Source organism: Ochotona princeps, chromosome 2, assembly GCF_030435755.1.
Source record: "Ochotona princeps isolate mOchPri1 chromosome 2, mOchPri1.hap1, whole genome shotgun sequence".
Lineage (NCBI taxonomy): Eukaryota > Metazoa > Chordata > Mammalia > Lagomorpha > Ochotonidae > Ochotona > Ochotona princeps.
Genome location: NC_080833.1, coordinates 105,287,149 through 105,312,498, shown reverse-complemented (window position 1 = coordinate 105,312,498; position 25,350 = coordinate 105,287,149). Strand labels below are relative to the sequence as shown.

Sequence of the window (25,350 nt, the reverse complement as noted above, 5' to 3'; positions counted from 1 at the left end):
AAAATTGAAAGCTGGTTCTGGGGGTGGGCCAGACATGGTTGGGCTGTAGCACCTAACAGTAAGAGCTATAATGAGTGTGGGCTGGTTAGGCAAGGCCACTGTACCTTTCAGGACAGGAGGTGGCCAAGTCAGGCTAGGCCAAGAACCCACTGGCGTGCATGAGATCAACCTGATAGAGGAACTTGGAGAACTCCTATGTCAGTATGCAGTTCTGCAGGTGAGCACAAGAACCAAGACTGGGAGCAGCCCAGGCTAGATATGTTACAGTACCAGCTGACATATGTGTGGGTCAGGTCTGGGTCACTTCATAATACCCACTGGCAAAAGTGAGAGCCAGGATGGAATGCAGGACAGGCCGAGTTTGGCTACAACACCAGCCAGTTCACTGGAACTGGGGAGCCATCCAAGCTGGGCTAGGCTTCAATATCCATCAGCATGAGTTCAGCTGGAGGCAGACAGGGCCAAGCCAGGGTCCAGTACCCACTGATGAATATCAAGGAGAGGCAAGCCATGCCAATCTGAACTGCAGCACCAACCAGCACATGTAAGACCCACGATGGGGGCAAGCCCCATAGGAGGGCTACGGTGGCTCCCCTGCTGGCCCACTGCTCCCATTGGTGAGTGTGAAAGCTGGGACTGGGGGCAGACTAGGCCTACATATAAGCTGGGTTATGGGGAGAGCCGTACTGAGCTAAGTGACCATATCCACTAGTTCATGCATGAGCCAGAGTATGTGTTCCAGGGGCTGCAACCGTCAGTGTTCATGTACGCTGATATGGGTGATGGACTAAGTAGGACCCCATACTGCTGGCACACACAGGAGTTTAGTCTGGGGTCACCTCTGGGTAAGGTTTCTTTGGGGCCCCCCCTCAATTGGACCACTGAACTCCAACCACAGGGAAAATCACAGCATTTGTGGTATGACAGTGGAGTGCATGTGTCAGAACTGGGTCTCCTCAGTTGTTAAAGCCTGTGCAGTGGAAGGCATACCCAGATGCGTGACAGCCAGTTCACTGGGCCCTACAGAGGACATCTAGTAAGTACCATAGTAGAGGATGGAGGGCAGAAAAAATTGGACAGCTTTCCCAGCCAAGCTTTGACGAGTATCTGGGCAAATCAAGATTTTGAGGTACACCATGTCAGCCAGTAGACCTTGGAAGGATTTCTTCAACATTGGAGCAAGGTAATCAACAGGATCTTATAACTATCAAAACCACTTAAGCTGGGCCTAGCGGCTAAAGTCCTCACCTTGCATGTGCCAGGATCCCATATGGGCGCCAGTTCTAGTCCCGGCAGCTACACTTCCCATCCAGCTCCCTGCCTGTGGCCTGGGAAAGCAGTTGAGGACGACCCAAAGCCTTGGGACTCTGCACCCGTGCATGGGAGACCTGGAAGAAGTTCCTGGCTCCTGGCTTCGGATTGGCATAGCATCGACCATTGCGCTCACTTGGGGAGTGAATCATCGGACAGAAGATCTTCCTTTCTGTCTCTCTTCCTCTCTCTCTTCCTCTCTGTATATCTGACTTTCCAATAAAAATAAATAATACTTTAAAAAAAAACACTTAAGCTGTACCCTCGGAGCATGCTGCACATCAGGGACCCTAGGGAGACATAGTGTGGCCATCCCCCATCCCCAGGTACTGATGCAGTTGAGCTGCTGGGAGCAGCCCTCTCCCTTCTCTTCCAACTTTCCCCAGATACAGGAAGAAAAAAGGAGATTAGAAGTAGTTGTCTTACCCACTTTCCCCATTCCTCAACCCTCCCCACCCTAATCAGTGGTCCACATGGGCATGCATCCTTTTTTAGCTTTTTAAAATGTGAACACTGTCAAAATAAATTTCTAATAAAAAAAATTTTTAAGACTCAGAACCAGCACTGTGGTGTTGCACGCTAAGCTTCTGCCTGTGGTGCTGGCATCCCTATATGGACCCAACTGAGCCACAGCTGCTCCAATTCCAAGCTAGCTCCTTGTTAATACACTTGAGAAACAGCCGAGGATGGCTCAAGTCCATGCCCACATGTGGAAAATCAAAAGCAGCTCCTGGATCCTGGCTTTGGACAGGCCCCACTCTGGCTGTTGTACTCATCAGGGGAGTGAAACAGCAGATGGAAGATCTCTTTGTTTCTCTCTCTGTAAATCTACCTTTAAGTTGAAAAAAAAAAAAAAAAAACCTCGAAAAATATTTCTTTCACAAACATTGCAAAAGGACTAGTAATTATAAAGTAGGCACTGCTGTTTTCATATCACCATAACCGAGTTTATCCTTCATTAGCTCCCCCAAGAGAGTTGGGGCATATTTAGATTGCAGGTTAACATTTATGTGGAGATTCCAGAATTATACAAATTATAGCTTGTGTGAGCATGTCTAATTCAGTGCCCTCAAATAACAATGAAATCTAAAGGTTTTTAGAATCATCATTCATTTTTTAAAAATTGCATATTCATGTCATTTGTCTTTAAAGCAGTTCAAAAAAGAAAAATGGTATTTTTTACTTTTCTTGGATAAACAAATTCATGTTATGGTCATTTGTGATGGTAAGTTGTGTTATGATGGTAATTGTAGGAGCATTTTATTTTTAGGAAGCATAAAAGTAGCTCTAGTTTTATTTTATATGTAGCCTTCATATAAACGAAATTTGTTAATAAGTACTGCTGTTTCCATTTCTTTTTTGAAATGTGTTCATTTTTTTACGCATAATCATCAGGATGATTTTGACACTGAAACTAAAATTGAAGAGCAGGAAAAATTCTCTGGATTATCTGACTCTGGAGGTAAGATATGAATGAATACAAAGACTAACTTACTTCTAATTAAATTTAATGCCATTTTAACTTAATTTTTTTTTTGGCAGAACCAAATTTAATTTCTGAGGAGGGTGAAATCATGAGTTGTAAACGAAGTCCAGATCTTTCTGTTTCTCATAATCAGGTACAAACTTGATACTTCCATCACATTTGTAATTTGTTCCTCAGATTTTCTTATTGTCTGTTTCTTAAAATAGACTTAGGTGTTTAGGACCTGGCACAATGGCTAGATTGGCCTATTTTCTCCTTTAAAAGGCCAGGATCACATATGGGCCCCAGTCCCAGCTGCTCACTTCCCATCCAGCTCCCTGCTTAATGGCCTGGGAAAGTAGTGGAGGACAGCCCAAGGCCTTGGGATCCTGTATCCACATGGTAGATCCAGAAGAACCTTCTGCTTCTGGCTTTGGATCAGCTCAGCTCCAGCTGTTGCAGCCACTTGGGGAATGAACCAGCAGATGGAAGAACTTACTCTCAGATTCTCCTCTCTGTAGATCTGCCTTTAAATTTATTTCTTTTTTTATTGGAAAGTCAGATCTACAGAAAAGGAGAACCAGAGAGAAAGAACCAACTCAAAGTTGCTGATTGTTATTAGTGTAATATGATGAGACTAAATTTTATGACTAAATTTTTTATTAAGAATTTTATTGTTATATATTTTTCTGTAATTCTTTCCTTCTCTAGGTTGAGCAGTTAGTCAATAAAACATCTGCACTTGAGGTGTCTGAAAGCAAAACAAGAAGTGGAAAAATATTTCAGAATAAAACAGTAAATATCTCCTTAGATTTATTTTCCATTCTAACTTTGTAATTTCCCCTCACATGTGTTCATTTTGACACCTTGTTTATTGGGCCTCTGTTTATTTAATATCTACTATCTATCACATACTTCACTGGGTGCTGGGGGAAATAACCTGAAAAACACATTGTTCCTGACCATAACTAAAATTTTAGTAACTAAAGGTAAACAAACAATGTATACAGGCCTACTTGCTAAGTCTGAATAATCTGACTGAGGCACCCAGAAGCAATGGTTAATTTACTTAAGGGGCATTGAGAGTAAAATCTAGGAAGGGCTTTGAAAAGTGTTGCTATTAGCCAGGCTCCCAAGGAAATGTATTCCAATGTCAGAAATTCTCATGTTACGTGTAATAAAAATCACAAATTTATCTTTAGTATATGTCTTGTAGAAAGGGAATTTTGGGCTTGGCTGCGTGGCCTAATGGCTAAGGCCCTCGCCTTGATCCCATATGGCTGCTGGTTCTAATCCCAGCAGCTCCACTTCCTCTCTGTCTCCCCTCCTCCTCTCAGTGTATCTGACTTTGTAATAAAAATAAAATAAATCTTAAAAAAAAAAAAAAGAAAGGGAATTTCATGTTCTTAAGCAAAAAAGAAAAAAAAGCTCCCCTCATTTTTTGGGGGGGTTGCATCATGCAAATTAGGATGTCATGGTGCATTTATAATATTCTGAAAAGTTCAGAGGTAAAGAAAAAGTATTCTGGAAAATATGGCATAAAAATGTTGTGCGCAGGCTAAGAGAGCAGCTTGCTTTGTCAGTGGAGGGCTACAATATTTCTTCTCAATCTCCCATTCAGTGATGTTCTTGCTGTTAGTTTGAAATTGAACAATGTAGTAATATTCACATCTGGAAACCAGAAAACACCCATGGGTTTGTTTCTGTCACAGAACTTGTTAAATATTTATCAGAGTAAGCACTGATTATAGTGAGGCATTTAGAGTTCTTTCCTTCCCTTCACTTTCTCAGTGTAGGTTAGAACAGTTGAAATCAATATTCAGACTACTATGCTGATGAAAGCAAAAGATAATAGAAAGTAAAAAATTTACAACTTTTATTAACAAAATGTTCTACTTAGCTGGTTTCTGTTTAGGATGAGTATATTTAATAGAATATAAGGAAAGAGAACCATTTAAAATTATTAAACAAGACTTCCTTGTAATTCAACATTTAGCAAGTTTATGAATGCAAATTCATTTGCATCCAGTGTGATAGCCTAGTGGCTAAATCCTCGCCTTACATGCACCATGATCCCATATTGCCACTGGTTCATGTACTGGCTGCTCCACTGCCCACCCAGCTCTCCGCTTATGGTCTGGGAAAGCAGCAGAGGATGGCACAAGAGCCTTGGGACTTGGCACCTGCATGGGAGACCCAAAAGAAGCTCCTGGCTCCTGGCTTCAGAAAAGCTCAGCTCCAGCCATAACAGCCGACTGGGGAGTGAACCAGCAGATGGAAGATCTTTCTCTTCTCTCTGTAAATCTGCCTTTAAAAACAAATAAATAGGGCCCGGAGGCATGGCCTAGCAGCTAAAGTCCTCGCCTTGAACGCCCCGGGATCCCATATGGGCGCCGGTTCTAATCCCAGCAGCTCCACTTCCCATCCAGCTCCCTGCTTGTGGCCTGGGAAAGCAGTTGAGGATGGCCCGAAGCCTTGGGACCCTGCACCCACGTGGGAGACCTGGAAGAGGTTCCTGGTTCCCTGCATCGGATCAGTGCAGCACCGGCCTGTTGCGGCTCACTTGAGGAGTGAATCATCAGATGAGAGATCTTCCTCTCTGTCTCTCCTCCTCTCTCTGTATATCTGACTTTGTAATAAAAATAAATCTTTAAAAAAATAAATAAATAAAATAAAGATAAATAAATAAATAATAAAATGTAAAAATAAATTAATTTAATAAATAAATAGATAGGGCCCGGCAGCGTGGCCTAGCGGCTAAAGTCCTTGCCTTGAAAGCCCCGGGATCCCATATTAATATTTTTTAAAGATTTTATTTTATTTTTATTGGAAAGGCAGATGAACGGAGAGGAGGAGAGACAGAAAGGAAGATCTCTCGTCCGACGATTCACTCCCCAAGTGGCTGCAATGGCCGGTGCTGCGCCGATCCGAAGCCAGGAGCCAGGAACTTCTTTCTGGGTCTCCCATGCAGGTGCAGGGTCCTAAGGCTTTGGGCTGTCCTCGACTGCCCTCCCAGGCCACAAGCAGGGACCTGGATGGGAAGTGGAGCTGCTGGGATTAGAACCAGCGTAGGGCCCGGCAGCGTGGCCTAGCAGCTAAAGTCCTCGCCTTGAAAGCCCCGGGATCCCATCTGGGCGCCAGTTCTAATCCTGGCGGCTCCACTTTCCCATCCAGCTCCCTGCTTGTGGCCTGAGAAAGCAGTCGAAGATGGCCCAAAGCCTTGGGACTCTGCACCCATGTGGGAGGCCTGGAAGAAGTTCCTGGTTCCCGGCGCAGCACTGGCCCTTGTGCTCACTTGGTGAATGAATCATTGGAAGATCTTCCTCTCTGTCTCTCCTCCTCTCTGTATATCTGACTTTGTAATAAAAATAAATAAATATAAAAAAAAATGAACCAGCGCCTATATGTCATCCCGATGCGTTCAAGGCGAGGACGTTAACCACTACGCTATCACGCCGGGCCCAAGATTAATATTTTAACTGCATATATGACCTTATTCACAATAGTTGAAAGGTGGGCAAAAGCTAAGTGTTCATTAACAGGTGAACACTGATGTATTCACATAGTTATATATTATTCAGCCATAAAAATGAATGAAGTACCAATATATACTACAAATTGAATAAACCATGAGAACAAGCTGATTAAAAGAAACCAATCCCAAAAGTCTTCGTGCTACATGATTCCACTCACAGGAAAATAAGACTTGGAAAAGCTCTGGAGACAGGAAGTCTTCAGGCTAGTAGGAGAATGAAAGGATATGAGTGATAATAAAGGGTGTGAAGCTTTTGGAATGATGGAAGTATTCTAAAATTGTCTCTGGAGACAGTTGCACAACTCAGTAAATGTACTTAAATTCATTGTTTTGTACACTTTGGGATAGATGATTCACACAATATCAGAATCTTTAGAAACCTATTTTTAAAAAATTGTGTAGTTGCATTTAAGGTTGAAAAATTAAGTGGTGATTCTAGTTTGAGAAATAACCAATTAGTAATTATTCTGTTTGTGGAGGTAAATGGAGATGAACCAGTAAAGTCTTCTAAAGAAAATCGGAAGAGAAACAAACAATCTAAGAAAACAGTAAGTTAAACTTAAGATAATGTATAGGTGGAATAAATGGATAAATAGCATTACTGTAAAATTTAAAATGAAATAATTTGATAATGTCCATTTATATGTCTTGGAGTTCTGTTACTCAAATCTTTCTTAAATAATTTCATTCTGAAACAATGGGCTGGGCAGGTGTTTGGGGCAGCAGTTAAGCTGTGCGGCCTGTTCTGCCTCTTACTGACACTCACTTTCAGCTCCAACACTTGGGTCCCTGTTACCCACGTGGGAGCCATTCATTTTGAGTTCTGCCTAACTCCAGCCCCTGTGATTTGGGTCATTTGGGAAATGAACCCAGAGGGTTGGAGATAATCATTTCCTTTCTCTCCCTCATCTTCTTCCCTCTCTGTTGTTCATATATATGTGTATGTATGTGTGTGTATATATAATATTTATATATACGTAAATATATAAATATACGATATACTTAATATATTACATATTATACTTAATGTAATATATAATATTAATATTTTATATTTAATATATAATATATATAATAAAATTCCCAAAAATTAAAAAATGAAGTGATTTTGAAGTAAGATGCAAGGTATTAATTTTTTATCTTCTGTCTTATTTCACAAATGATATAATTAGATAAATTCATAAAATAAAAGCCAAAGTTAAAAAAAATGAGTAGAGTGAGAATGTTCAGGCCAATTTTTTTATTAAATTTATTTATTAATTACATTGTGTTGTAATTTCATAGGAACTGGGATTCTCCCCACACTTCCCCACACCCTCCCCCCATGGTGGGTTCCACCACCCTGTTGCGTAACCATAGTTCAAGTTCAGTTGAGATTCCCTCTTAGCAAGCATATGTCAGGCCATTTTTTTATATTCAACTGAAATTGGGCCTGAAATCTTATCTAAGCTGTCAATAGGCCACAAGTAAAGTAGAAACAAAAATAAATTTGCAAATACATGTGTTTTCTAAAAATTGCATTTCCTGCTGACCTAAGGCCTATAGTTATTTCATATTTGAAACCTTGTTTTACTAAAACAGATGATGTATTTGACATTTTTTGAGATAATTACTCATATTTTTCCAATTAAAATTTTTATTAGTAGCAGGTTGAAATTAGACAACTGAAAACTTAAGAATATTTTTTTAAAAATCAAATATTAAGATGACAATCTCAAAAATATATTTGGTTAATATTGCTATATATTTCTAGAATTTAAGAAGCAAATAGAATTATCTGACGTTACATTGCTATATTACATTTTTCAATTTTCCCATTGTATTGAGTCTTGATTTTTTTCTATAAAATCATAATCTAATTTGTTATTTTCAATGAGTTTAACTTTCTCTAGCAAACTAAAGTTTAGTAACTCAGAAATCTTTTTAGGAAGTCCCTGAATCATCATCCTTCTATTTATTATGAAATGTGCATTTAAAATCTGTTGTTATGTACTGCGAAGTAACAGGATTATAAAAATTGAGACATAAGTTAGGAGCTTGGCACCATGATGTACAGGCTGAATCTGCCTGAGATGCCAGCAGTCCATATAGGTGCTTTTCCAGGTTGAGTCCTGGCTGCTGCACTTCCAACCCAGCTCCCTGCTAATGTGCGTGGGAAAGCAGCAGTTGATGGTCCGGGTCCCACCTGCGGGACCTGCAACCTGCAAGAAGCTCCTGCCTCCCATCCCTGGCCGTTGTGCCATTTGAGCCAGCAGATGAGCAGATGGAAGATTCTCTGTCTCTCTCTCTCTCTCTCTCTCTCTCTCGCTTCCTCTCTCCTCTCTCTGTCACTCTGCCTCTGAAATCAAAATAAGTAAATCTTTTCTAAAAAATTACTTCCACCATTTTTTTCACTTCCACCATGTAGAAAAAATATATGATTTATGCCTTCCATAATACCAGGGGAAGACATTTTTCTATATGTAATTCAATTCACAATCTTTTCCCCTTATTTGAGGATTTTGAGGATATAATGTAAAAATGTATCCTACCCCTAACCCCACAACAGCTCTAAATGCAGACCTTAACTTTGAAATTGTGCATGTGGGTGTATACCTTGAGCAGCCATTGGAAGTAATAAATTATTTTATCCTATATTTAAAGAATTCATGTATCCCATTCTCAGTAGTTGTTTTCTTTTGACAGGTACTCCATCACTTTGACTCTTCTAGCCAAGAGTCAGTCCCCAAAAGGAGAAAGTTTAGTGAGCCAAAGGAACATTAGTAATTATTTCTTTTATGCATTTGGAAAGTTTTTTAACATTTAAATTAAAGGACACTGTATTACCATGTTAAGGTGTATTTTCCCTACCTATGAAAACGTGTGCATAGTTTTAAGCAGTTCTAACATGAAGTTTTTAACTGTCATATTGTAATCCTTAATTTTCTGTCAGCTGAGTTGAAGAGAATTTTGTATACAATCAAAAATACAGCTGTCATAATTGATTCCACTCATTATCTATTCAGTATTGATCTATCTTCCATTGTGGTCACTTCATTTAAAAATGTATTAATTTTTAAGATCTTCAATTCATTTTTGAAGTAAATAATGTTTTGGTATTAAAATATTGTAGGGGCTCACGTTTTACATATGTTTAAACTATATAATTTAACTGGTTGTATTTGTCATTTTGTTATAGAAATGTTCTTTAATTCTTTGATATAATAATATGATGTATAGGTGAAAATGGGTGCTTTTTGTTTGTTCTTACAGTTTTTTTTTTTTACTACAGATCAAAAATATGATTGATTTTGAAGGCCTAGCATTTGTAACAGAATAAAGAGTTCAATATGTGACTTCTTTGCTGGCTTCTAATTTTTATTTATTTATTTTCATTTTGATAGATAGTATTTTACAGGAGCTAAGCACACTTCCTGGAACTCATGAATGGTATTGTGAAAGGTATTATACTTTTAATGAGAAACCTAGGAGCTAATTGCAGTCTTGCTGCTTTCCTTTGTCTTCGAGAAGGAAAACTTAAATCTTGGTATTTGTCTCATGCTGTTTTTCAGCAGCCAGTTCCCCAAAACATACATTATGCATGGGCTTGTCAGTAACAAGAGATTATAGGGAATGTTGATAAATATGCGAAAGACATGCACCTGTCCGTAGTGTAAACCAGACAGTTCCAGCCGAGCAGGTTTTTCTGGAAGTCAAGTTGGGCATAAGCTTACTGTCAAAAAAACTAATTTTAAAATGTTTATTTGTTCTTACTTATTGCCTGGATCCCAGCACTTACCAACTCATTGTCTCAGTAAAAGAGTGCTACAGTAACACCTGCTACGTTGAAATTGACCAGCAGAAACTCCACTAGATTAGCAGTCCTTGTTAGCTCACTGGCTGCTTTGATCGGTCGTCTTGGGGGGTGGGGAGCGCGGCCCTCCTTCCTCTCTTCCACCAAGGCTTCTCCATTGGATTGACCAGCTGTCAGGTTGAACGCAAACCTGCCTCCTTTCGGTGGTGTTTGTCTGGATCGCAACACAATAGCCGGGAGGGAGAGCCTCCCCTTGCAAGCTGTGATTGGTTGGACTCAACCGAGGGGGTTTCTGATTGGTCCAATGAAGGAACACCAAGGTAGGTTGCCTAGTGATTCTTAGGAAGCTGATGTGTTATTCCTTCTTCACATCGAAGGATCAGGAAGTTTGTGTTGTCTGCGTGGCTAAGAAGTTGTTCTCCTCCTGAGGCAGGGGTAGGGGAGAGGGAACAGGTGCCCTCCTAAAAAAAGCGCGAACGACCGCCCGCGTGCAGCATAACCCAGAATTCCTATCAGGTAAGCAATGGCAAAATCACATTTCCCAACAAAAAACTCCTAGTTCTTTTTAGTTAAGTTTTATGGGGAGAGGGAGATTTTCGTGTATTTTGTGCCCTTTTAAATTGGATTTTTAACTGCTAAATGTCCAGTGTGAGTTCCTCAAAGGAGATGCCCCTGTATTGTTTTCCCAGAAGGTTTAAAGTTTCATGGATTGGGTTAGGAAGCAGTCCCCATTCACCGTGCCAGATAAATTTAGTGCCCTGAAGCATTCATTTCATGGTTCTCTTCTTTCTTCCTTCTTTTCTTGCCTCCCACCAATAATGATTTTTAATATACCCTTTTACAGATCATGTTCTGTAAGTCGTTTCATTTGTATTTCTAGTTTCAGTGTTCAGTGCATTTGTCACTCATTTTAACCAGTATATATTTATCAAGCAGTTATAATGTTAAAGATGCTAATTGGCTGTGGAGAACATTAAAACCCAAGAAGACAGTGTGCCTTCCCTCAAGAACTTTACAGTTGAGAAAGAGCCATACCAATTAGACTGTAGTAAATACTTAAAGGACGTAAGTATAGTCAAGTTCTGTGAAAGTACAGGTGAGGGAGAGTTAAATTCTGGCTCATGAACATAGGAGAGAAGATTCGCTTAAAGGCTCACAGTAGGTCTTCAGGGGGCCTGGGAAAACGGGTAGAATGGAAAGGAAAAGGAAGAAAGCTACAGGAAGGACCAAGGAGCAAAGGCAGAAACGGTGCAGGACGGATGTGTTTGAGAGAGGTTGGATGACAGTATTTACAGAGAGAAAAAGGAATTATTGCCAGGCGGTAGAACTGGTTCCAATTATAGAGGCTCTTAAATATTGTTCTTTTGTTTAAAAAGAAAAAAGATTTTCCATATGCAGTTGTGGCTTGAAAATTTCTGTTGAATGTCATTCTTAAAAATGAGCATGTAGATGTGTGTAAAAGCTGATAACTTTAAGCTTTATCACAGATGATTTAATGCAGTTTCTTTTAACAAAATTTCTTAAACTATGGTGCCTGGTATAAAAAGGCATTGGTGTTTTGCTTTTGTAATTGAGGAAGAATTTGTTATAGTTTAATATTGTCTTTCTGGTTCTATTTGTTGTCAGCTAGCCAGCCGCAGCTGGGGGCGCTGGGTTTGCTGACCATGGAATCACGGCTCATGATTTTCTGAATGTTGTGCTTTAGACAGGTGATCTCCAAACTGAATGTGTAATGAGTCATTAGTCATTACACAAGCGCACATACAGATTTAACTTTTCACCACTCCCTCTAGGAAACAGGTGAGAATGACCACTTTAACTCACCGGGCTCGTCGCGCTGAAGTAAGCAAGAACTTTGAAAAGAAGGCAGAAAGTGAGGAAGACTTTTATCCAGAAAGGAAACCAGATGTAGAAGACCCTGGAGATTCTAAGGATATACGCCTCACCCTTATGGAAGAAGTACTGCTCCTGGGGCTAAAAGATAAAGAGGTAATGCTACTAAGTTTGCTGGGCTATCTATTAGTACATTTTATGAAGTACCCTGAATAAATATTTTTGTTAATGCTAAGTTGACCTTATTGTGTGCAATCATCTGGGAGAGGAGTTTGGGAGGGTGGTTGGTATTTTGAAATTAAAGTCCTGAGGTGGAATGATATGAAGTGTAATTAAATTTTTATTTGTTTATTTGAAGGGTAAGGAAAGGGTTAGAAAAACAGAGAGTTCCTATCTAGTGGTTCGCTGCCCAAATGCCTGAAACAGCCAGCCCCAGACCAAAGCCAGAGCCCAGAATTTATTCTGGATCTCCCAAATATAAGTGCCAGAGACGCAGCTATTGAGCCATCACTTGCTGCCTTGCAAACAGTACACAAAAGGCAGGGAGTTGGAATGGAAAAATGGAGTCAAGGCTCAAAACTAGGGACTCGGATAGGGGATTCCACTTCACCAAATGCTCATTTCTGAAGTGCAATTTAATTTGAAAATTACTCCAGGATTTTAGGAGATACAGATGAGAATAATATACTATGTCATTTTAGTGCTTGTAGCCTCCCAAGTCAGTTTGATAGTGAAATAATAACCACTTGCTTAAATAATAAACAGGGCCCACAAGTTGAAGTTGCTTTGAGCTTTAGAGAGAAAAAGTCTTAAATAAAAAACAAGTAACAAGTGTGACTAGCTGTCTTACAGAAATAAATGATGAATAGGTTTTTGTAATAAAACAAGTAATTTTTTAATTCTAAAAGATCTTTAAAAAGGTAAATGGCAATTTTAGAAATAAGAATGGCTAACTAGCTCCAACTTAACGTTTTTCCCCCTAATTTTATCTGTGTTCCTTGAACATTTGGTTTATAGTAGAATTGGTCTTGAGGAGGTACATCCTGTCACATAACCAAATATCTTCTGGTTTTTCTAGTAATAGTTATCATCCCTTATTTGTTATTTAACTTTCTACTCTGTTTTCCTATCTGTGTTTTTTTCACATGAAGTAAAGGAGACATAGAGATATAATATTTTAAACGTGGATGTAATATTTTTAATTTTCCTTTCTAAGAAATTCTTTAATAAATAGATGTATATTTATTATTAACTTCAGTTGGGAAAACTTATACAATTAAAATTAGTTTATATATAAAAAAAAAACAGATTTGGTTTCCATTATTGTCCTTAGCTAGAAATGAATTGTCTACAAAACTCGAGTAATATCTTTTTTTCTACATTGATTCCTCAGATTTGCATTTTTATTAAATATTTTCCCTTTTCAGTTTTTTATCATGTCAGATTGCTAACCTGGATAAAACTTAAAGGGGCTGTTGCGGTCTGTGCATTATTAAAATTAATATTGGAGACATTTCCATATGAACTTGACCAAGACAGTGTATGAGACTATTTTCATTCATGCATATGAGGAGTTTCCAAAAGTTCATGAAAATACACTTTGTAAAAGAATTGTAGATTTCATAATTTTTTTTACCAAAACATTTAATTTCATTTTCCTTTGAACTTCTTCTTACAGTACCCTTCTGTTAGAAAATCTTACCTAGAAGTATATTTTCCTCTTTGAAAGTTGATAAGGCTTCAGTTTTTATAAAAGGCAAGTAAATGAAAAGCAAACCAGCTCTGCAGGAGAATGTCAGCACACCACTGTAGATTAGAGAGTATGAAACCTGTTTGAGATGCTTACATATAATGCTTGGGGAACATTTCCTGACAGTGGGACACGATAGTAGAACTGAAAGCTACTTGATTTTAGTTTTGAATACCTAATTTTGATTAATGTCCCAGTGACCTGACCCCAGACACTAGAAATATTGCTTCTTTGCTGTAGAGAAATTACCTTTTGACTTGCCTTTGTGTGCTTATAAATTTGTAATAGTTAATAATTAATACAGTTTTTAGGAAGTAAAAGAACCTAAGGTCTATGGCCATAATGAGTAATACTCAGCATATTGATGATATGTAGTATAGAGTGGGAAGGTAAAAGTTGTTTTATTTTAGAAGATAGTTGACAGATTTTTAGCTTTTATTTGCCTCAGAAGGAATGAAATGATAAATCCTTAGACGTAAATAAATGACACATGTAGCCTTCTGGTTTATTTTAGTAGTAGTAGTTACAAAATGTTAGTTACATAACCATCTCTAAAAAATACCAAACTGATTTTCAAATCTTCTTCTTTTCATCTATCAAAGTTTTGTACATTTTTGTAATCAATATTTAGTACCATTGGGAATACCCATTACGTGCTTATTACATCAAAAATTTAAATATAGGGTCCAGTGCGGTAGCTCAGCAGCTAAAGTCCTCACTTTGAATGCATCGGGATCCCATATGGGCGCCAGTTCTAATCTCAGCAGCCTTGCTTCCCATCCAGCTCCCTGCTTGTGGCCTGGGAAAGTAGTGAAGGACAGCCCAAGGCATTAGGATCCTGCATCCACTTGTAAGACTGAAAGAGGCTCCTGGCTTGGGATTGGCTCAGCTCCAGCCATTGCAGCTGCTTGGAGAGTGATTCATCGGACGGAAGATCTTCCTCTCTGTCTCTCCTCCTCTCTGTACATCTGCCTTTCCAAGAAAAATAAATAAATCTTTAAAAAATTTAAATATAAAATAGTATATACAGTTGTTGCCCTCAAAAAACTTGCATTGTAGCTAAGGAGACAACAGATTTCTTTTATAAAGATTTGTTTATTTAGAAGTCAGAGCTACAAGGAGAGAGATAAAGAAAGATCTTCCATCCACTGGTTCACTTAATGAATGGCTGCAACAGCCAAAGCTGAGCCAGTCCGAAGACAGGAGCCGGGAGCTTCTACCATGTCTCCAATGTGGAGGCAGGACCCCAAACACTTGGACCATCTTCGACTGCTTTTCCCAGGCCATTAGCAGAGAGCTGGATGGGAAATGGAGAAGCCACAACAGGAACCGGTGACCATAGAGCGTGCTGGCATCACAGGTAGTGGCTTTAGCTACTACACCACAATGCTGCCCCTAGATACATTCTTTTTACAAGTAAGCCAAAGATCCATCAACAACAGGGACATGAAAAAGAATTGCCCATTTATTTAAATGAACATAAATATGTTTCCTGCATAGAAGAGAATAATTCTGCTATACAAACTATGTATTCTCACATAATATTCAATAAAGTGAGCCAGACACAAATATACGTTTTATGATGGTAAGACTATAAAGAGCAAAGAAGGGGTTACTGTGGTCGTTAGGATAGTGGTTACTTTTACAAGGAGGAAAGGGGAAGGTAGGAGGTGTTAAAGATTAGAAATTAATTTTTGCATATTTTCTGTTTCTGAATCTGGAATAAGTTTCATAGATCGCAATTTTGTTTTGGACAACAATAAACTCTCTCTCCCTCCCTCTCACCCTTCCACCATCCGTTCCTTTCACTTAAAGTAAGGCAGAGAGAGCAGAGAGAGACAAAGATACGTCTTCCGTCTGCTAGTTTAGTCCCCAAAGCCTGCGAAAGCCAGGGCTGCTCAGACCAAAGCCGGGAGCTGGGAACTCAGTCCAAGTGTTTCACATAGGTGGCAGGTATCCAAGTACTTGAGCCATCATCTGCTGACTCCCACTGTGCCTGACAGCTGGCAGAGGATGTGTGAATTGAATGAGATTCGTAGATACACGCATTCCAAGCAGGGTCTTTAAAAAATTTATTTATTTATTTATTTATTTAGTGATAGTTTCATAAGCTCTGGATTTTCCCCTCCAAAATCCCTCCCCCACTGATTTGCCCTATATCATTACAATAGTATAGTCCTTCAAAAACAGTTGTCAGGATGGACTGTCTGACATTGTCTGCACCAGCAATGTTGGGGAACACTTAAATAGCAGACTGATGGAATTGTAACTCCTTATGAAGACTTGTGACATGGGAAAAATAATCGGGGGGTAGAAACTGGAGGGAGGGGGTTCCCAGACTATATAGAATTGTACGATAAATTAAAAAAAAAACAGTCATAAGTCCATCATACTGCTATTTAATTGTATCCTGACATTGTAGGTATGGATATGGCAAAGAATCCAGCATCCTATTGTCAAGATATTTCTAACAGTTTCACTGGGAGTCCATCTTTGATTTGGAAGTAGAGATACATACTGCATTGTATGTTCACATCTCGATGTGATGGTCTCTATTATACAGTTCTAGATGACTATGTGTACACGAATCTATATATGTATTTTGCATGAAGATTGCCTTGTATCAGAGAGAACATATGCTATTTGTCCTTTTGGGATTGGCTTGTTTCACTGAGCATAATGGTCTCTAGTTGGAGCCATTTTGTTGCAAATGGTAGAATTTCATTTTTTTTAGTGACTGAATCGTATTCCTTAGAGTACGTGTACCACAGCTTCTGTATCCACTCCTCTTTCAATGGGCATCTGGGTTGTTTCCAAGTCTTTGCTATTGTAGATTGTCCAGGTAGTGTCTTAACCCTTACTACATTAAGTTGTTATTAATAACTTTCAAGTGTTTTTATGCAATTTCTTTGAGCATAAGTAAATGTTTCTCTTCTTTCTAGTTCCATCATATCTATGTACCCTCATCTCTCATTGCTCATTAGACTTACCACAGTCCCATTTTTTTAAGGTTTTATTTTTATTTTAAAGACAGGATGTGTAGAGAAAGAGGCAAGAAAGAGTGTGGTCTTCCATGAGCTGGTTTACTCCTCCAATGCCTACGATGGCTGGAACTGAGCCAATGCAAAACCAGGAGTCTCCGCTGGGTCTCCCACAGGGGTGCAGGGACCTAAGAACTTCAGCTATGCATGGTTGCTTTCCCAGGCCATAAGCAAGGAGCTGATCCACAGTCCTTTTTTTTTTTTTAAGCTTTATTTGTAGCAGCTGGATTGTGGTGTATCAGGTAAAGCCACTGTCTGCAGTGCTAACATCCCATAAGGGGCTGAATCAAAAGTGGAGCATCGGGACTCAAGCCAGTGCTCATATGGGATGCCAGTGTTGTAGGCAGCATGCTAGGCCCCTTTTAAAAAATATATTTGGCAATGTTACCTCTCCTATAGTTTAAAAAGTCTTTAAAAAAATATTTATTTGAAAGGCAGAGATACAGGGAGAGTCAGAAAAAGGTTTTTCATCCACTGATTCACTCCCTAAATAGCCACAGTGGCCAGGGCTGAACTGGGCCAAAACCAGGAACCAGGAGCTTTGTCCAGGTCTGCCACATGAGTACAGAATCCTAAGCTCTTGGGTCAACTTCTGCTTTCCCAAGTGCATTAGCAGTAAGCTACATCAGAAGTAGAACAACTAGGACTCAAACCGTATGAAATACGAGTGTTGTAGGTGGTGGCTTACTCCATATTGGCCCCATATTCTTAATTGAAATTATACATTTCCTTTTAAACCCTTCACAAAATCAATACAAAAATATCCATTCTCTGAATTCCTTTGCATTTGTCATACCTTCAGTATATTTAAGTTATTTATCACCTTTTATTTCCTAATATTTTTTAGTAAATAAGGCTTGAGAATCAGATACATTTACATTCAAGATTCATGTCTACCATTTACCAACTATATGACCTATCCTTAGTTTCCATAACTTTTTCTTCATCCTTTTTAAAGAAAAATTTTTTGTTCAAAAGACAGAGGGAGATACAGAGAGATCTTTCATCCATTGGTTGATTCCCCAAATGTCTTCCAAGCCAGGAACCTGGAACTCAGTTTGAGTCCTCTGTGTGTATAGGAAACAGGGATCTGAATATTTGAACCATCATCTGTTTTCTCCCAGGGTGTACATTAGCAGGAAGCTGAAATTGGAAGCAGAGGTGGAACTTGAATCCAGGCACTCTGATTCAATAAGTACTAACCATAATTACTGTATTTTTGTTGTTTAAACTGTTAGCATTGACACTTGATTATATGGTAATGTTCTTGTGAACAAAGAAATCTTAGTTGCATGTTGGGCATAAATGTTCAATTTTGTTCTTTTTTTGTTAAATTTTTGTCTTGAATTTTTTAATTTCATGGTACAATTTTGTATAGGCTGGGATTCCCTCCTGAATTGCCACTCCTGACAGATTTTTCCCCCTGTTGCTACAGAAGCATAGTCCTTCATAAGGAGTCATAATTCCATCAGCCTGTTCTTTAAGTGTGCCCCGACATTGCTGGTACAGACAATGTCAGACAGTCCAGCATCCCATTGTCTACACATTTCCAACAGTTTCATTGGGAGTCCATCTTTGATTTTGAAGCAAGGATGCATATTGCATTGTATCCCATCTGGATGTGGTAGTCTCTATTACTCCATCACTATACATTCCCATAAATGAGAAGCCATGAAATAAGGTCAACAGCTGATATGAATTAGAACAACAGCAACAACAACAAAATTACAGCACCATGAAAAACCGTGCCATTGAGTAACCAACACATGGTTACTCTTAATTGCATGTTGGGCATAAATGTTCAGTTTTGTTCTTTAAAAACCTACCGGATAGAGGGAAGTTTTCAAAGTAGTTTTTTCTCATTTACCAGACTTTAAAATGATCACTTGACTCAACTCTTACAAAGCAACCAGTGGCCTTTCTTCATCAGAATAGAACAATGTTGGAAATGTTTCCTAGAAGACTGCCCAACCTAGTCTTATTAAGTAATCTTTAACTTAAGGATTTCTTCATACGTAGTTTGAAAAAATTGAAAATAACATCATTCACTATTTATACACACAAATACATATATATAAAATATGTGTATATATATATATATACTTTTTTTAAATATTTATATATTTTTTGGAAGGCAGGTGTTGTAGAGAGGAAGAGAAACAGAGGTAAAGATTGCCATGTGCTGATTCACTCCCCAAATGGCCGCAATGGCCAGAGCTGAGCTCGTCTGAAGCTGGGAGCTTCTTCCAGATCTCCCACATCTTTCACTGTTTTCTTACTTGGATGATGTACTGTTCTGCAGAGCAACTGTAAATTGCTTACAGATATATCTGAGATTGAAAACCGACTTTGATGACTGAATTAGTTCTTTGTGGCTTATAGAAATATTTGATGGATTAATGAAAAGGAAAAAGAAGAGAAACAGTTTGTTTTGTTTTTGTTTGTCTGCCAGGATTGGGTACTGATGACATCCAGATCAGGAAAATAAGGATTTCTTGCCTTTTTAGTTTTATTCTCTTTCCTTTGGTTCGCTCCTTTCCATTTCCATTCTTGCTTTTTTTTTTTTTTAACTTTGTTACCTCTTACCTAAACTATTTAATAAACAATTTTTTGAATCCCACCACTTCTGGATTTTGCTAATTAATTTGAGGTGTCATCTACCTCTAAAAATTCATCAGAAATAGATTAAGTGAAAATATCCATCAGTCTGCCTTAATATTTCTAGCCAGCTTTTTAAATTTTAGAGTTAACTTTAAAAAAAAGTAAGGGCCTGGCAGCGTGGCCTAGTGGCTAAGGTCCTTGCCAGGATCCCGTGTGGCCGCCGGTTCTAGTCGCGGCAGCTCCACTTCCTCTCTGTCTCTCCTCCTCTCTGTACATCTGACTTTGTAATAAAAGTAAAAATGAAAATCTAAAAAAAAAAAAAAAAAGTAAGTAATGTATTTCAAAGAGAAACACAGAGACAGCTAGAGACGGAGAAAGGAGAGAGCTTCTGTTTACTAGTTTACTCCCCAGACGGCCACAGCAGCTTGATCTGGGCCATGTTGAAGATAAGAATGCCATTCTGTTCTCCCACATGGTATATCAGGTGCCCCAGTAGTTGGGCCATTCCCCCACTGTCTTCCAAGCACATCAACAGAGCTGGATTCAAAGTAGAGTAGCCAGGACCCAAATCAGCATGCCAGTACTAGATGCTGACTTTGAAAGGAGTGGCTTTTAACCAACCATACTACACCAGTAGCACCAGTAGTTTAGCTTTTGTGATAAAGCTTGTGGCTACTTAAAATTAAGTTTAATAGGGCTGACGTTTAAGCTACTGGTTACGATTCCCATGTGCCACATTGCAGTGCCTAAATTCTAGTCTAAGCTCTGCCTTCTCATTCAAGCTTTCTGCTGCTGCACAAAAACCTGACAGGCTGGTGGTGATGGCTGAAATAGTTGGGCCCTACTCCCAAGATGGGTGACCTGGATTAAGTCCCAGCTCTTGACTTCTGCCTGCATAGTTCCAGCTTTTGTGGGTTTGCGGGGAATGGAGTAATAAAAGTTCAGAATTATGTTATAGACTCTTTTGTTGTGATACAGAGTGAGAAATTTAGATGTCTCCCCATAAGACCAAATTTGTTTGATTTTGTTGCAACTTTAATCTGGAATTTCTCAGTAGAACAGTGAGAAAAGTGTGCTCTTGTCTCAGAGCCTCTGCTTTGGGTGGTGCTTAGGGGTAGCCAAGGAGAGTATTGAAGTACTTCTGCTACTTCTGGGTGGGCATCTAGCTGCACTGATAAAAAATCTTTCCCAATACTATTACTCTTTGCTGTTAGAAGTATTGCTGTTAACATATTCACTTCAGTTGTAAGGATGATCTAAAGAAATGATGCAGGCCATGAAATTGTAGAAGTTCACACTTATTTTCCCTTTGTGTTTTGGGAGGAAAACATAAAAATATAGTACATGCTGTTCATAAAGAAGTTAAGCAATAGAAGTATAATTAAGTAAATAAGTCTTTTCTAGAGATATTATCAGGCAAATTTTAGTGTCAAACATTTGCTTTTTTTCAAAATTATAACTAATTCTTGTGTTTTTATATGCATGTTTATAAATGTATAAAAATAGTATAATGAATTCTGTGTAACCCACATCAAGCTGTCTCAGCATATATTCCGATAAGATAAAGTATAGTGAATTATGGTTATAAAGTAAAATATACACATCTTAACAACATGAAATCATAATTTAAAAATTGGAAGTATGACAGAAATATTTGGGAGGGGTAAGTTTGTTTGAAAAGCAGAGTGACAGAAAGGTTAGGAGAAATAGAGAGAAAGACCTTCCATCTGCTGTTTCACTCTTCCAAATTCCTGTGACAGCCAAGCTGGGCCCGACTGAGGCCAGGAGTCAGGGGCTACATCTGTGTCTCCTACAGAGACGTAAGAACGCTTGTGAGCCATCATGTGCAAGTTGGATCCAGAGCAGAGGTGGGAGGCAAATCATAGGGCCTCTATTATGGGATGTGTGTGTCCCAAATGGTGACTTAACCCACTGATCCCCAGTGCCATCCGCAACTTTTATGTTTCATAGCCAGAAGTCAATTATATAATGTCTAAAAGGAAAACATTTCCTTTAAAAAATGACCTCTGGACCCGGCACAGTAGCCTAGCAGCTAAAGTCCTCACTGGAATCCCATATGGGAACTGATTCTAATCCCGGCAGCCCCACTTTCCATCTAGCTCCCTGCTTGTGGCCTGGGAAAGCAGCTGGGGACTACCCAAAGCCTTGGGTCCGTGCACCCTCATGGGAAACCCAGAAGAAACTCCTGGCTCCTGACTCCTGGCTCCTGGCTCCTGGCTCCTGACTTCAGATCAGCGCAACTTGTGGAGTGAATCAGCAGACACTTAAATCTTTCCTAATACTTGGGGAGTGAATCATCGGATGAAAGATCTTCCGCTCTCTCTGTCTCGCCTTCTTTCTGTGTATCTGACTTTCCAATGAAAATAAAATAAACCTTTAAAAAAATGGCCCCAACTTTATAATAATCTCTGTTCTTAACCTTAGAAAAGAATATTTTAGGAAATATCTCTACTAACAAATGCTTAAAATTCAGTAATTCCTTCCATTTCATTTTGTTTTCTTTTTCTCTTATTAACTGTAAATTAAAATCTACTTATTACATTTTGCTTTAGAAATTGCACACGTAGCGACAGACCTTTGGGATAGTGGTTAAGACACCACTTGGGACACCCATATTCCATATCAGAGTTCCTGGGTTTGAGCTCTAGCTTGGCTTCTAGTTCCAGCATCCTGCTGTTGTATGTCTCAGCAGGAACCTGGCTATGGCTGCAATAGTTGGGACCCTGGTATCCAATGGGGATAATGACTGAGTTCCCGCCTCCTGACTGTGCTGTGCCTGTCCCTGGCTGTTCCAGGCATTTGTGGAATGAACTAGCAGATGGGACATCTCTTTCATTCCCACTTTCTACCTTTCAGTTAAAGCAAATTAACAAAATTTTAAAAAAAAAGAAATGAGACAGAATAAATGGCTACTGTTACCAACCATAAAAAATACTTATAAGTTACCCATACATCTTGTCACTCTATTGATCACTTGAGTGTATGTAAAACCAGATTTTTTTCTATTCATCAAATATATATATTCTGTCCTCTAGCCACCTGTTTTCTTATCTGCTTCTCTTCTAACTCCAATTCTTTGTAGAGAAAAATCTGGTTTTACATATACTCATAAAAATAGGAAAGTGAAATTTATGGATGATTTTTATTTTAGTTTTAATTTTTTTTCTAAATTTCCTTTAATTTTGTAATCACAGAGGAAAATAATGTGATAAAAGTAATTTTACTTGAATTTGAAATAAAAAGAAAACATTAAACAATAGTAATTTGCTTTATCACAAGATATCACTTTAAAACTAAGTTTAAGAGTACATGGTGCAGGGCCCGGCGGCGTGGCCTAGCTGCTAGAGTCCTCACCTTGAACACACTGGGATCTCGTATGGGCGCCGGTTCTAATCCCGGCTGCTCCACTTCCCATCCAGCTCCCTGCTTGTGGCCTGGGAAAGCAGCCTTGTGGGAGACCTGGAAGAGGTTCCTGGTTCCCAGCCTCGGATCGGCATAGCACCGGCCGTTGCGCTCACTTGGGGAGTGAATCATCAGATGGAAGATCTTCCTCTCTGTCTCTCCTCCTCTCTGTATATCTGACTTTGTAATAAAAACGAATAAATCTTAAAAAGAGTGCATGGTGCAGTAGCCTAGTAGTTAAAGTCCTTTCCTTGCATGCGCCGGGATCCCATATGAGGTTTGGTTCGTGTCTCGGCCACTCGACTTCCCATCCAGCTCCCTGCTTGTGGCCTGGGAAAGCAGTGGAGGATGGCCCAAAGCCTTGGGACCCTGCACCTACGTGGGAGACCCAGAAGAAGCGCCTGATTTCAGATCAGTTCAGCTTTGGCCATTGCAGCCCACTTCTCTCTGTAAATCTGACTTTCCAATAAAAATAAATAAATCTTTATTTAAAAAAAAAACTAAGGTTAAGAAAGAGCTTACTTGGCTGGCATTGTGGCACAGAGCTAAGTTGCCACCTGCCACACCAGCTTGCCATATGAGCACTGGTCTGAGTCCTGGCTGCGCCACTTTCCGTTAATAAATAATTTTTTAAAAGAGAGAAGAAAAGAAACAGAAGATAATGTGTGGCTGTAATTCAAACAGACCAACTGTGAAAAAGAATAATTTTACTTTTTAAAAAAATATTTATTTATTTGAAAAGGTAGACTGACAGGCCAGAGGAAAGATGGGGAAGAGACCTCCCATCTGCTGCTTCGCTCCCCAAATGTCTGCACCCACCAGGGCTGGGCCATGCCAAACCCAGGAGCCAGGAACTCCATCCTGCTTTCCCGTGTGAGTAGCAGGACCCAGGCACTTGGAGACATCAGCTGCTGCCTTTGCAGGCAAGTTAAAGGAGACTGGCTCAGAAGCGGGGCAGCCAGGGCTTGAACTGGTACTTGTATGGGATACTGGCATTGAAGATGATGGCTTGGGCCCAGTGCCCTGGCCTAGCTGCTGAAGTCCTCGCCCTGAACGTGCCAGGATCCCATATGGGCGCCAGTTCTAATCCCGGCAGCTGCACTTCCCATCCAGCTCCCTGCCTGTGGCCTGGGAAAGCAGTTGAGGACAGCCCAAAGCCTTGGGACCTTGCACCCGTGTGGGAGACCTGGAGGAAGTTCCTGGCTCCTAGCTTCAAATTGGCGCAGCATCGACCATTGTGGTCACTTGGGGAGTGAATCATTGGATGGAAGATCTTCCTCTCTGTCTCTCCTCCTCTCTGTATATCTGACTTTGTAATAAAAAATAAATAAATCTTAAAAAAAAAAAATGATGGCTTAACTTGTTACACCAGAACACACTACAGTATTTATTAAAGAATTGAAGGAACATGAAGATTTACTGAATGCTTCATGTTATATTAGTTTGTATTCATTTAAAGTTTGATATTGGTATTACATTTTTTGAAAATTAAGTCCTCCTACTATAAGGAGAAAGCAATAATATTTTATGAATAGAGTGATGTATATAATAACTGGCATTTACACAGCAATAACCTGACACTATGACGTAACAAGCTAGCCTCTGCCTGGAGCACCAGCGTTCTAGGTGGACTCTGGTTTGAGATAGCTGCTCCTTTTTTGATCCAGCTTCCTGTTAATGCACCTGGGACAGCCATGGAAGATGGCCCACAGGCTTGGGGCTCTACACCCATCTGGGAAACTTGGAGGAAGCCCCGGGCTTTGAGCTGGTCCATTTCCAGCTATTGTGACAATTTACAAATGGGAAATTGGTGTCTCTGTCTCGCCTTCTCTCTCTGTAACTCTGCCCTTCAAATAAAAAAAAATTAGCATTTTTTAAAAATAGAAAGAATTCAAGAATGGAAAAATAGGAAAAATCTAGCAGATAAATAACAATATTTTTGGTTGCTCTGTGGGAGAACACATGTGAAAGGGAGTGCAGGTGTGCTGTGAGCTTGGCTGTACCCAACACAGTGTTCAGTGTCATCCCTTTCAGAGTTGGGGAACTGTTTTTCTGTCAGAAGTCATACAGAAACAAAACAAAAAAAAAAAAATAGGAAGAAGAAAAAGAAAAAAAATAAAGGAAAAAATTAAAAAGAACAAAAAAAAGAAAAAAATTTTAAAAGCTGCACAGATCCTTACAGCACCATTCATAGGTCATACAAAATTGTCACCCTAAAAAATAGCCTTCTGTGTGGTGGGGGGGATTGGTTTTCTCACAAGGATGTTTCTCACCCTTGTTATTGTCTGCAGGTGTAGGGGGAGGTACCTGGGACCAGGTTGAACTGCCTCTTCCCTTGCCTATTTTAGGAATTGTCATGGCATCAGGTACCTGACGAGAATTAGAGCATCAGTCTTGTTCATTTCACTAGTACAGTTAGCTCTAGGTCGTTGCAGTCAGTTACCATGTTGGTTAATTTTGGCTGGTACTGGTTCTAAACTGTGATTTTCCGCAATTCAAAAGATGAAGTGAGGGGGAGCTACCTGGGGGGAGTAGACAGAATCGTAGGGGAGCCCCGGGGATCTCAGCTCCTCCTTGCTAGTTCCTTCTTGTGGATGT

General features: G+C 39.5%; 2 protein-coding genes across 4 annotated transcripts in view; both read left to right on the top strand.

Moving 5' to 3' along the window:
• The window catches only part of HORMAD1 (HORMA domain containing 1), a 32,045-nt gene extending 22,399 nt beyond the window's left edge, over positions 1-9,646 (top strand). For both annotated transcript variants that reach the window (XM_058660209.1, XM_058660208.1), the window contains exons 11-15: positions 2,707-2,773; positions 2,854-2,930; positions 3,488-3,571; positions 6,791-6,859; positions 8,997-9,646. In XM_058660209.1, coding sequence (XP_058516192.1) covers positions 2,707-2,773; positions 2,854-2,930; positions 3,488-3,571; positions 6,791-6,859; positions 8,997-9,074 — 375 coding nt within the window. In that variant the 3' untranslated portion in view covers positions 9,075-9,646. The remainder of the gene's footprint in view (positions 1-2,706; positions 2,774-2,853; positions 2,931-3,487; positions 3,572-6,790; positions 6,860-8,996) is intronic.
• A 794-nt stretch (positions 9,647-10,440) lies between these two features.
• GOLPH3L (golgi phosphoprotein 3 like) overlaps positions 10,441-25,350 on the top strand; it is a 39,874-nt gene continuing 24,964 nt past the window's right edge. Inside the window, exons 1-2 of one of the 2 annotated variants that reach the window (XM_058660212.1) lie at positions 10,441-10,620; positions 11,898-12,093. In XM_058660212.1, coding sequence (XP_058516195.1) covers positions 11,911-12,093 — 183 coding nt within the window. In that variant the 5' untranslated portion in view covers positions 10,441-10,620; positions 11,898-11,910. The remainder of the gene's footprint in view (positions 10,621-11,897; positions 12,094-25,350) is intronic. The other variant, XM_012928143.3, reaches the window with a different exon arrangement.